Source organism: Zootoca vivipara, chromosome 7 (assembly GCF_965207765.1).
Source record: "Zootoca vivipara chromosome 7, rZooViv2.hap1.1, whole genome shotgun sequence".
Lineage (NCBI taxonomy): Eukaryota > Metazoa > Chordata > Lepidosauria > Squamata > Lacertidae > Zootoca > Zootoca vivipara.
Window position 1 is genome coordinate 49,554,714 of NC_142590.1, and position 12,654 is coordinate 49,567,367.

Here is a 12,654-nt window from a genome sequence, read left to right on the forward strand (position 1 = left end):
CACCCAGTTTTATTGTACTAAAAGATGAGAGGAAGCTATGGGCTCTGGAGCAGAAAATAGTTTTATATTGTAGGGGAAGGCATATTAACCAGCCTATAAATCTCTGACTAATTTGGGAGTTTTCTTCCCTGATGCCTTTACCATGCTAGGCTGCTTTTGGGAGAAGTGTAATACCTGCACCTTTTTCAACCTTCAGCTGAATCAGATAACACATCTCTCTCCATTTTTAATGTATGCATGTGTGAACTATTTATTTATAGTGTAGTGAACCCTAACACTATTGAGAATTTTTCAGTGAAATCAAGTGATGTGAAAAACTTACACCATATTCTTATCCACTGTTTCTTTTTCCTGGATCTTGTGCAGTCATGTGCCAGAATTGGAGAAATGGATATGCAGAGGGATAGTAATGGTTCTGTGGTGACTTATAGGTCTGGAGGATCTGGAAGGAAGCAGACAGTGTTAGGGAGACTTGGCAAGCAATAGGGTCATAGTATTGATCTGAATGTGTCCCTGAGCTCAGGCTGTTTTGCACATGTTTACACATTATTGGAATAATCTGCACACGATTACTCACAAGTGAATGTGTGATTTGATGCTATTGAAAAGCATACTGTTTTGTTTATTTATTTATCAAAATTTTGTCCCATCTTTCCATCAAATGTTGCTCAAGGCAGCTAACAGAAATAATAAAAATACCATAGGTAAAGGTAAAGGGACCCCTGACCATTAGGTCCAGTCATGACCGACTCTGGGGTTGTGGCGCTCATCTCGTGTTATTGGCCGAGGGAGCCGGCGTATAGCTTCCAGGTCATGTGGCCAGCATGACAAAGCCGCTTCTGGCGAACCAGAGCAGCGCATGGAAACGCCGTTTACCTTCCCGCTGTAGCTATTTATCTACTTGCACTTTGACGTGCTTTCAAACTGCTAGGTTGGCAGGAGCTAGGACCGAGCAACGGGAGCTCACCCCGTTGTGGGGATTCGAACCACCGACCTTCTGATTGGCAAGCCCGGGGCTCTGTGGTTTAGCCCACAGCGCCACCCACGTCCCTAAAAATACCATAGCATGTAATTAAAGGCAATAGAACAAGTTTAAAAATATGTAAAGACAAAACAAGTGTGCTCACTTCTGCTTTCTTCTTTCAGAGTAAGCAACTAGCACGTATCTTTTCTTAGTCTTTAAAAACAGGGACCAGTTCTGAAGCTCTTTAGAGCAATCTGATGGGATTTTTGAGCCATTCTCAAAAAGTTGAATGACTAACTATTTATAAAGCAGTATTTGTGCATGTGCTCATATGAGCACTTAGACTAGTGATCCTGTGATTTATCTTTGAAAGGGGCACAGAGAATCAAGGAAGTGTTTGGTAAAATAGTGCCGTGCAATCTCATACTGAGCAAGTGTAGTACTACCTGTCAGAGGTATGCAACAACTTTTTTAGCTAGCAGTTACTGATGTTAAAGTAGTAAGTGGAATCTCCCATTTAGCTACATCCCAAACTTAGGAATGCATGCTAGCTTTCACTTCTGTATTTTATGGTTTGTGTTCACACTGTTTCATTTATTTAACTTTATATAACAAAGACTGATAGTGGGTTTACAATTTTAAAAATAAAAGCATGAAGTCCAAATGCAAATCCCAATAAAAGCATCTCCACAGGCCTTAACACTTCTGGAAGAGCTTCATGCTGAGCCTTAGCACATCCATAGGGGGAAACAAGTTCATAAGCTTGGAGCCACCGCTGATAAAACTTTGTGCTCTTATTGTATGCAGTTTGTGCACAGAGGAAACGAGGGTGCTCCTTAATTTATTACAGAGCTGGTGATGGGATATAAGAAATAAGACTGTCTCTTTGATTCCTCAGGTGCCTTTGTAGGTCAAGTGTAGCACCTTGAAGTCTCTGAATTGTATAGGTACCCAGGGCATGCTATGGAATACATGTGTAATGTGCTCCCAGGTTCCAAATTGTACAGCAGTATTAAGGCCTAGGTTGCCCTGATAATAATTGATTCTTTGTTGGCTACAAATGCCTTTAAGATGGGCTGTGAAGGTGAGTTGTCCCTACTAGCTCCCCTCTCTACTTTATTCTGTGCTATGCAGCAGCTTTGTGTGGTATTGCTTAACTTGTGTATTGCCAGTTATGAAAGTGATAACCTATTCTGTTGGGATACTGCTGTGTCCTAGTTGGGTTGTGATGCTAGTCCAGCTTGATAAGATGCAGCAGTCATTGCTCCCCATCCTAAACATTTGTTTGACAGCTCAGTGACTTTTGAACTGAGCTACAGGATGGGTAAAAGAGATGTAGGTGAAATTAGAGGAAATTAATTACCAAATGTTTCTAATAGTTTTTTTCCCCAATTTGATTTTCCATTTTCCTACTGATAAAGCACATTTGTCAGCAGGGGACCCATGGATGGAATATTACACATCTTTCTCACCTGCTTCCAAATCTCATATATCATATTTTCTAAGTCTGGGGCTACAGTGAATCTTACCTGTGCCTGAGTTAAACTTCATTGATGGAGTAAAGGATTTTCGTAATCAATATGTGGAAACTCAAGTCAAAAAATTAAGAGAAATCTACACTTGCAGCCCTTGTTTCATCACTTATTATTCCTCTTTGTCTCTCCTTGTCCTGTGATGATATAATAATTTTATATATGTACTTTCTCCTCCCAGAGTTGAGGCCTGCTCTTTAATTTCTTTATTTCTAAACCCAGTGTCACTGAATATGCAAAGGCTGTTAGGCAGATTGCACTCTTGCCATGAGTGAGGCATTAAAAAAGAAACAAATAAGGAAGGAGAACATACCTCTGTGGGTGACCAAACCTTCTGGGATTATGCAAGAGCAGAAACAAACACATTCATGCACCCCCGAAGGAAAGTAATGAGGTATCTAGGGGATTGCTGTATACTGGATATGAGCCCAGCCTGTGTTTAAAACAAACAGTTAAAAAGGCGAAGAAAAAAGGAATTAGCTGTGAAGTCTTGAGCTGATGACTTGGGATGAGGGGCATTCCCAATGTTAGCACACTTGACCATAAGGTACAATGCATGAAAAGTAGTACTTCTTTCACAAGGTACTAATGCCAAACGCCCCCCCCCCCAAGTACTAATCAGGATCATCACTGCAGATACAGACTGTACTACATTACTTATTCTCAGCATATACAGGTTATCACTATATGAAAAACTTGGCATGCCCAAAGCTCAAGTTTCCTTCCTATCAATAATCATAACCAGGTAGCAGATGACATGCAGAATCAAATCCAGGTTAACTGTACATTTACGTGCAGACCTCTGGAATTGAAAATGGTTTTTAGAGTGTAGGGGGAGAAGCTTGGCAGATACACAGATGGAAAATGTGTCTTCAATCAGCTGGTTGGCGGTATTTGCAAAGCCTCTTTTGCCCAAACCTCACCTTTACCTGCCCTATACCTGACGTCAGATGTAGGGCAGATAGATGTGACTTGGCTGAAATGGCCTCACAGACCAAATGGGGAGGCGTAGTGGGCCTAATTAGGTCTGCAGGCTGGAAGTTCCACATCTGTTGTCTAAGGAATTTTTAAAATAGCATTGTATATACAGTTAGACTCATTCTCACATGCATTCTTCTCAGCACCAGTGACAAATGGCTTCAGGAAACATATGGAAAGTGGGTCCGACTCAGAATGCAGTTCTGGCCTCGGTAGTGGTCTCTCATCTGACATCTGCAGGTAAGTCGTCTTCTGGGTGCTTTCACCCAGAAAAAAACACATTATTTTCTTGCTAATTTCCCAGTCTTTTCTTTCTGTTTATACTTTTAGGTGCCTCTTACATCCATATCAGAGGCCAGAGGGTTTTTTAAATAACAAAATCAGCATTCCAGAGGAATTATGGCTGCACAATCTTGGTTTAGCTGCATGTGTGCTGTTTAGCATGTGGCAGCTGAGAGGTGATTAGTTCCAACCCTTGTATTCTAGGCAGTATAATTCTAGGCAGTATATAGTAAATTGGTCACGCTGATGCCTGCATTACTTTCTCATTCTTTATCACCAGTGTTTTCCATTATTTTGTGTTTTGTTACCAGTCTATTGTTGAGATAAGCTACCTTTTGATCCCAAGATGGCTATAGGGTCAAGAGTAGACCCCAATCCCTTAATAATAATTAAGTAGTCCTTAATACTTAGCACAGTCTTGCCAATAGCTTGCCTATCCCAAGTGAGCATCACTGCCAATACCATTCTCCCTCTGGATTTACATCTGATCTTTTGTCTGCAGAACAGTCAATTCAGAGCCAGCTTTCTTGCAGTGTTTGTTCGCTTCTGCCCTATCACATCCTGCGTCCAATGTCTGCAGCAATGCACAGCCTGCCTGAATTAGCTTGCTTCCCACCTTCCCTGCCCTTTGCATCGGATCCAACTCTCCTAGGAGCAGCCGATCAGATCTATGATTCACATGAATTTCTGCCTTTCACAGTAAGGTTTTAATTGCTGCTCTGACTTGCCCACGTCTGGTTATTTACCAAAAGAAAGGCTGCTGAAGTCCCATATCAGGTCCAGATATTATTGGCCACAACACCATTCTATCCACTCCTCTTCCTTCACTCCTTGAAGCTCAAGCTGTATTTTGGAGCTAAGCATTGTTTTATCACTTGGCTCTCTTTTCACAGTGGCCAGACTCCGCACAAACGTAGCCGAGGAAAGCCTGCTCTTGCACGAGTCCCTTTTTTGGATGGTGTAAATGGAGACTTGGAATACAGTAGCTCAGGTAAGGAAAACAGTGTTGGTGTTTCTTAAGCACAACATGTAGCTATAATTTGTACAACTAGGTTATGGATGTTATTTTTTCCTGCGAATTGTGCCAAAGGAGACTTAGGTTGCAATCCTTCCAACGCCAGCAAAATAAGCATTGTTGAACTCTGAAACTTATTTCCAAGTAATCATGCATAGGACCAGTTTCTAAGCATGCTCTTTACATTTGTTGCCAGTCTTATAGCTTGCCATTTTTTATAACAGGATCAGTTCCACTGTAAAGATGTAGGTAAAAAAGTTTGGGTGAGTTCTATAATGAGGTTTTCATCCCCCCCCCCCGAAAACTCCCCAGATGTTATAGCTGTAGAGAAAACCTTGAAAATGTGTTGTCAATATTTGGAGAAGGCTCAGGCCATAGAGTGGGGCTAATCAGGGGTTAAATCAATGGAGCAATAAGCATTTGCCATGATTACTCTTATGGTTCCCTGCTTCCTAGTCCTTCCCCAGCTGACAATCCAGTCTCCAAGCGTACTTCCTAAATGACCTATGCCAAGTTTTAGCATTCTAAATTCTTCAAAATGAAGTGTGTGTGATAGGAGGAAGCTCATAATTTGGGGAATAGAATAAATTTGGCAATGTTGCCTGAAATATATATTCAGATTTAATTTCCATAATTTATTCTGGGCACAAAAATATTTTTGCATGTTGCAGAATTCATTCTTTTGTGGAAGTCGCTTAGTATGGCAACAGCCAATGGTAGATTTTACCTGTATTTTTCTCCGTGGTTGGGTCTTGAACCTTGTCCCAAAAAGGCTATGTATGCTCTCATCAGCCCCTAAACAATGCATATATTGCCTAACTACAATTGCCTCCAAGTAGTATAGAAGGATGGGGGACCCAGGTGGTGCTGTGGGTTAAATCACAGAGCCTAGGGTTTGCTGATCAGAAGGTCAGCGGTTCGAATCCCTGTGACGGGGTGAGCTCCCGTTGCTCGGTCCCAGCTCCTGCCAACCTAGCAGTTCGAAAGCACGTCAAAATGCAAGTAGATAAGTAGGAACCGCTACAGCGGGAAGGTAAACGGCGTTTCCGTGTGCTGCTCTGGTTCGCCAGAAGTGGCTTTGTCATGCTGTCCACATGACCTGGAAGCTATACGCCGGCTCCCTCAGCCAATAATGCGAGATGAGCGCGCAACCCCAGAGTCGGTCACGACTGGACCCAATGGTCAGGGGTCCCTTTACCTTTACCTAGTATAGAAGGATACTATGTTGCTGCATGTGGTGTACATAAAACAGTGATTGTGAGGAGCATAAGGGAATTTAAGCCTTTGCCTGGCCCTGGGGGGATGACTGGGCACTGACCTCAATGGGATTGTTGTTGGCTTTGCCATTGATGGCGTGGGAGTGTTAGCGTGGCAGCTTGCATATGATGTGTATTGTGATGCAGGGGCTGTTTTCCCATTGTTATAAGTTTATTGGTTCCCTCTTTATGTGTGTGGCATGGCATGCACAGTCCCCATTAGGTGAGTATTCCCCTTGCTTCTAGAATGTTGTGGGCATGTCTGTTTTTATGCTGTTTGGGGATTTTCCTGTGTGTTTTCCTCCTTGTGAGCTGAGCACACATTGGATATGGCAGCTATTCTCCTGACATAATGGTAGCTTGCCTTCAGTACTGGGTCAATGTGAGTACAGTGGTGCCTCGCTAGACGAATTTAATTCATTCCACGGGTCTTTTCTTATAACGAAAAAAATCGTCTAGCGAATCCCATAGGAATGCATTGAATTTTTTTGAATTTTTTTTTTGCCCATAGGAACGCATTAATTGAATTTCAATGCATTCCTATGGGAAACCGCGATTCGCTAGACGAAAACGAATTCGTCTAGCGAGGCAACCTCCGCTAGAAAAAACCTTTCGTTAAGCGAGGCACCACTGTATAAGATTGCACTGCCTGGTGTGCAATGTATTGCCTTTATACCAGATCCATTCTTACAAAACTTTTTGTCTACTTATAAAAGGAGAATGGTAGGATAAGACTTTGCCAACCTGGCATCTTCCAGGTTTTCTGGACTGCAGCTCCCATCAGCTATGCTAGCAGAGTTGCAGCCCAAAGCTTCCCAAGGGCACCAGGTTGGCAAACGTCCTTAGATATTGTTGTCTTATGAGAAATAGTTGCTCGTTTTTAATTAACATGTTCGGCCTGATTTCATTTTTCAACCTGCTAGTTTAATCAGAAGTGATATTTAAGATGCAGGATATGTTTCCTCAACTTCATATTCATAACAGCAGCCTTCATCTATATATCTGCAATTGCTTTCAAGGAAAAATGTTATTGTCATGGTAGACTATGATTCTAAGGCAGTTCATATTGCGATTCCTTAGGTACAAACCTACTGATGCCCTTTGAGGAGCACACAGAACTAGAACCTCTGGAACTTGTATGGGCAAAATGCCGTGGCTACCCTTCTTACCCGGCGTTGGTATGTATACCTGGTTCACAGCTACCTTCTTTCCATGGAGGACGTCTTGGTGGCCTATAATGCTAAGCTTGAAATGTAGTTTGAGCTGTGGAGGGTGGAGAAGATGTTCTCTGGAAGAACCCTACACAACGCTGAAGCTTTCGTCATGAAAACCTGGGGGCCTCTGAGCTATTGTTTCATGGCTAGCCATATTGTTACTTTGTTCCTTCTAATCATTTTTAATGTTCTTTATGCCTGCTCCATATTTGTTAGCTGCCTTCCAGTGCTTTGGTAGAAAATAAATATACAAATAAATGATTCAGAATATGTAGTAATCAACAATCCTCTATCACCATATGTTTAGCCATATGTCTAGTAACATCCACATTTCGAAACATGGAAGGATAAACAGTGATAAAAAATATAATAAACAATTTTAACTGCCATCTTGGTGCTAGGAAACCCTGGATGATTTCCTCTTAACCAAAAAAGAAACAGACACCATAATATCATTATTGTGAAATATTTAAAAACACCTGTGCAATATAAATACTTCATATGCCTACACAGTAGAAAGACACAGATTTCAGTGGGACTGATTCCCAGGTACAGGTGTGTAGCAGAGGTGGGGAACTGGATCTTCCTAGCAGGCCAGATCATTATCTCCCTCACCCCCAGTGGGCCAAATTTGACAGGTGGGTGGGGAGCCCACCTGCCAATCGCCTGATGTCACAATGATGTAAGGTGACTCTCTTTTGCTTTCACAGTTTTAAATCATACTGTGTAGGCAAATGCACATCTCTCAAAGCACCTTTCAGAGTGCTCCTCAGGAATGAATAAAACCCCACTGCAAACTGCTCAAAAGATTGTTGTGTCTTGGAATTATTATTTTTTGCGCACACAACTTTGCAGGTGCTTTCAGTCAGCTGATCGGGGGTGTCTACAAACCCTTTTCAGCTGAGCCCAGGTCTTTATCTGCAGTCCACCAGAAGTCAGGTGCAGGGCTTGGTTGAAATGTTCTGTGGGCCAAATTGGGGCCACAGGCCTGAGAGTCCCCACCACTGTTAAAAGCTAATAACAAAATCTAGTTAGAATAAAACATTCAAAAAATAGGTTTCAAGTTAGTTGAATGAGATGTAAGGCTCACAACCCACTTAAGTGCAATAGGCATCATGTGTATGAATATATAACAAGTAGCTTGTTTGTGCTTTACAATAGTGATAATTTAAAATATCAAAACAAAAAGTTATGGAGCACGTATAGCATACAGCAAAGTCATTCTGTAAACATGTATTTATGTAACAGAAAACTCAAGTAAAAGCTCCAACAATGAATCCCCCACCTATGCCCAAATGCCAACAATGTTGAGTCTAATTATCAGCCAATAAAAGCAAATGAACTGATAGCCAGCTTGAATCAATAGACTTGTACCATAATGAAACTGATGTGAGTGAGAGTAGGATAGTGGGTAAGCTGGTATGGTGTACTGTCTCTTGAATAAAGTTATTTTGAAATCTACTTTGCCAAAAATTATACAAGCTTCTCCTTACTTGTTCACTTATCGTATTCTTCAGTAGGGAATAACAGAGAAATGCTTACTAAGTTTTCTCTAGACTGGAAAGTGTAGATCAGGCATCCACAAACTGCGGTCCTCGAGATGTTTTGGCCTACAACTCCCATGATCCCTAGCTAACAGGACCAGTGGTCGGGGAAGTTGGGAATTGTAGTCCAAAACATCTGGAGGGCCGAAGTTTGGGGATGCCTAGTGTAGATGAATGGTTGTTATTCATCTTGCTTTCCTTTCATTAAAGTACTTAATTCTGACCAATTGAAATACAGAGTGAAAATAAGTTGTGTTTTCTGAACCTTTTAGTTAAAACAGCTTCCAGCCTTATCACCTCTAGGCTCTGCCCCGCTGCGCATAATACTTTGCCCCTGCTAACTTCTTCTTCACAATTTTCATGGATCCATGCTGCTTCCACCTAAATGCTCAGATGGTTGTGAAGATTGTTCCTTTAATTGCAATCAAGAATTCACATTCTACTACCATAGATGAGATTTCTTTGCTACCCACTCATCCTTTCCCCAGTTTCCTTGGGTGCTACAGAACAGGACTTTTATCTTCAGGCAGTGATCAGTGATGAGTTTCCATAGTATAACCTGTGTATTTTGCCTTGTGTTTTTAGATAATTGACCCTGACATGCCTCGCGAGGGCCTCCTTCACAATGGAGTCCCGATTCCCGTCCCTCCTCTGGAGGTATTGAAGTTAGGGGAGCAGAGGCAAGCAGAAGTTGGAGAAAAGCTTTTCCTTGTCCTTTTCTTTGACAACAAGAGGACATGGTGAGTAAATGTAAAAAGGTTAAGGAAAGAACATTTTTTTGACTGCAGAGCATCAAGACGTTATACTGATGAATTTGCAACTTAAAATTTAAGCACCCAGAAGGTAGGAGGGAAGACCTGCCAGTTCTTCCTTCCTCTTTTGACACCAAGCAGAGTCATTACACAACTTCATTCTTTTGGAGGGTGTACATATCACAATAGTATTCATGAGACTTAATTGACATTCCTTGAGAGTTTTGTTTCCAGTTAAAATAAATAGCAACAAACATGTCTGTAAATTTGGAAATAAATCTTTGCAGTCTGGGAGAAAACTAAGGCTTGGGATCATTGGAAATAGATTTCCTTGTGTTTTCTTACGCATTCTCACTAATAATTTTTGCCTGTATATGTGCTCTTGAACTGCAGGCAGTGGCTTCCACAGGAAAAAGTTATTCCTCTTGGAGTAGATGACACAGTGGATAAACTAAAGATGTTGGAGGGACGAAAAACCAGCATCCGCAAGTCTGTCCAGGTGGCATATGACCGGGCCATGATCCATATGAGTCGAGTTCGGGGAGACCACCCTTTTGTCACACCAAATTATCTGTAGGGACTGAAAGAGCCTTCTCTGCCCTCCCTACTCTTTCTGGAAATGATGCCTGCATCTATAGGCACAGTGAGTTTTGGGTCACTGATCAGTAGGGGATTCTCCCCTGCTTGGAAGACGGTGTGAATGCTATGTCTGCTTGCGTTCATAAGAGAGATGCACTATTCCTAGTAGTAGGGAAAGCAGCTGTAAAGTATCTGATATGTGCCATAAAGCCTGTCTGGATTCTTTCTGAATCTGTCTCAATGAAGAGCCAGCAGGAAATGAAGTGATGTAATAGTCTGACTAGGAAGAGGATGTCAGGAGCAGCTGCACTGTCCTGCCGTGGCCTTGGTTATAGGGCAAGGGAGAAGCTGAACTCATTTGGCGATTGGACTGCAAGCCTCATGAGTCTCTTGTGTTTCATTCTTCAGCTAGTCCCGAGTTCAGCTAACGAAGAATTATCTGGAGCCTGCCTCGGCTATAAATAATCCTTTATCCTTTAGATGACTCTTGTGTGCCAAATTTAATATTCAACATACTTTTTCATGTTATTTTAAAAAGCACTGGTTTGCCCCACTGCATTTATACATTTAAAGGCTAGTCTAGAAACCTCATGCCTAGGTTTATATAGGTTTGTATGTTAGATCTTACTGACAGGAAGGATAGAGATAATATTTTGGTGGGTTTTCCCTCCTCATGCACATTTAAATGCACAGAGCTTTAAATATGAAGATGAAATCACTTGTGAAATGTTTTGTGTGGTTACATTTATGAAGTCAACTTCAGGTTAATAACATGTTTGAAACTGGGCAAAACAGTGTTTTAAATCTTCTTTTGGGAAGCACCTAACCTGCTGGAGCAATGCTGTTAAGGACTAAGATTTACTAGGATACAACAAAAACAGAACCTTTTTGGTTTTAAAAACTTCAAGCACATAGCTGCATTTTAGGGGCACTGCGTACAGAGGTTCTGTCCGAGTAAGAGCTGCCTCATTCGCTTCTGTACATCATCACCCTGACCCATAAAGCCACATGATTGCTGGATGCCTATAGAGGAGGCTGGCTGTATGTATGCAGAAACAGGTTTCCATGTGGCCATTGTGCACCTCATGGCATGTGCAGAGATTTCTCCCCCTTTAAATGGTGCAGTACCTGCTTGCATAGAGTGCCATGTGTGTGTTGTGTATTGCCGTGTGGAGCTTTGGGTCAGGGCGTTAGTGTCAAACTGCAGTTCCCCTTTGCCCTTAAAATTTCCCTCATCTTGTTTTGGGTTGAATTTGGAACGGTGTCTGTTTTCTTGCTCACCAGAACACATTGCAGTTTCACCCTTAGCTTCCCCATAAATATTTCATGCTCTATGAACCTTCGTTACTGGAATCTGTTAAAGTCAAGAGTGCAACTCCTCTGAGAATTCTGGCTTTTAACTTGCATGCGCTGGGAAAACAGGGAAAGCTGAAGTTTGCAAGTTGACAAAGCATTTCACATTTGAATTCTGATTTGTCTAGATTTCTCTATGTCTTTTTAAGCGTTACAAACCAAAGGTGCAAAGCAAGATTGTAATTTTAAAATATAATTGTTTCTTTTCTTTTTAACTCAGTATTTTTTATTATTTTGATTTTTCTTCATACTAAAGAGATTGTGGAACAAAATGTTAATAATAAGGGGGAAATCACTGCCATTTCTATGTGGTCTACTTTTTTTAAAAGTACCACATCTTATATATTGGGGACATAAAACCACACTTTATGGAAAATATCTGTAACATAAAGAATAAGAATAGGATTTTTTTTAAAAAGTTGATAATGCCTAAAGAGTGTGGCTGTGGAAGGAACTTCTGTACATAGTTGTAAAATACTATTCTAAATTATTCAGGCCGATTGTTACCATTCTTGAAGTCCCCGGTTGTGTTGCTGGGTCTTTTGTATGCACACAGTGTAATTAATTTAAAGCAACATACACTTTCCCCAGGTTGTAGCTCAGCTGTGGACTTGTGACTTATGTATAACTGTTTTAAGATCTTGCATTTTACTTTTTTCATTTTTTAAAAATTACATTTTAAGGATTCGAATTGGCTAATATCCTGCTGTTGCTATGGGACCTAAACGTGACTTGTCAGTCTGCTGTAAAGCACAGATGGCTCTATTTATTATAGAAAGTGAGTTTATTTGCTTTCTAGAACTGTTTATATCAGATGGTATAAAAGAGGTAATAAAATTCTATGCTTGTAAAGAAAAAAATGCTAATTTTACCTACTATAATCTGACTGTCTGAAGCTATATTTTCTCTCTGAGAAATAAATGTTCTAATGTAAAATAACTAATTGAATTGTCTTGGGAGATCCTTGACCTGACAATCTGGACTTTGAAATGTAATGTGAATTTTCATGTCCCAAGCATTTAGCAGTTTTCATATACAGTGATGCCTTGCAAGACAAAATTAATTCGTCCCGCGAGTCGCTTCGTCTTGCGATAATTTTGTCTTGTGAAGCGCGGTTTTCTGCGGCAAAAAAAAAACCTGCAAAAAAATTCGTCTTGCGAAGCATGGCCATAGAAAACTTCCGTC

The 12,654-nt window shown here is 41.0% G+C and overlaps 1 protein-coding gene across 3 annotated transcripts in view; it reads left to right on the forward strand.

Moving 5' to 3' along the window:
* The window catches only part of BRPF3 (bromodomain and PHD finger containing 3), a 36,796-nt gene extending 24,384 nt beyond the window's left edge, over positions 1 to 12,412 (forward strand). For all 3 annotated transcript variants that reach the window (XM_088674143.1, XM_088674142.1, XM_035122495.3), the window contains 5 exons: positions 3,618 to 3,714; positions 4,650 to 4,747; positions 7,108 to 7,205; positions 9,371 to 9,525; positions 9,931 to 12,412. In XM_088674143.1, the coding sequence (XP_088530269.1) occupies positions 3,618 to 3,714; positions 4,650 to 4,747; positions 7,108 to 7,205; positions 9,371 to 9,525; positions 9,931 to 10,114 (632 nt within the window). In that variant the 3' untranslated portion in view covers positions 10,115 to 12,412. The remainder of the gene's footprint in view (positions 1 to 3,617; positions 3,715 to 4,649; positions 4,748 to 7,107; positions 7,206 to 9,370; positions 9,526 to 9,930) is intronic.
* The last annotated feature ends 242 nt before the right edge of the window (positions 12,413 to 12,654 follow it).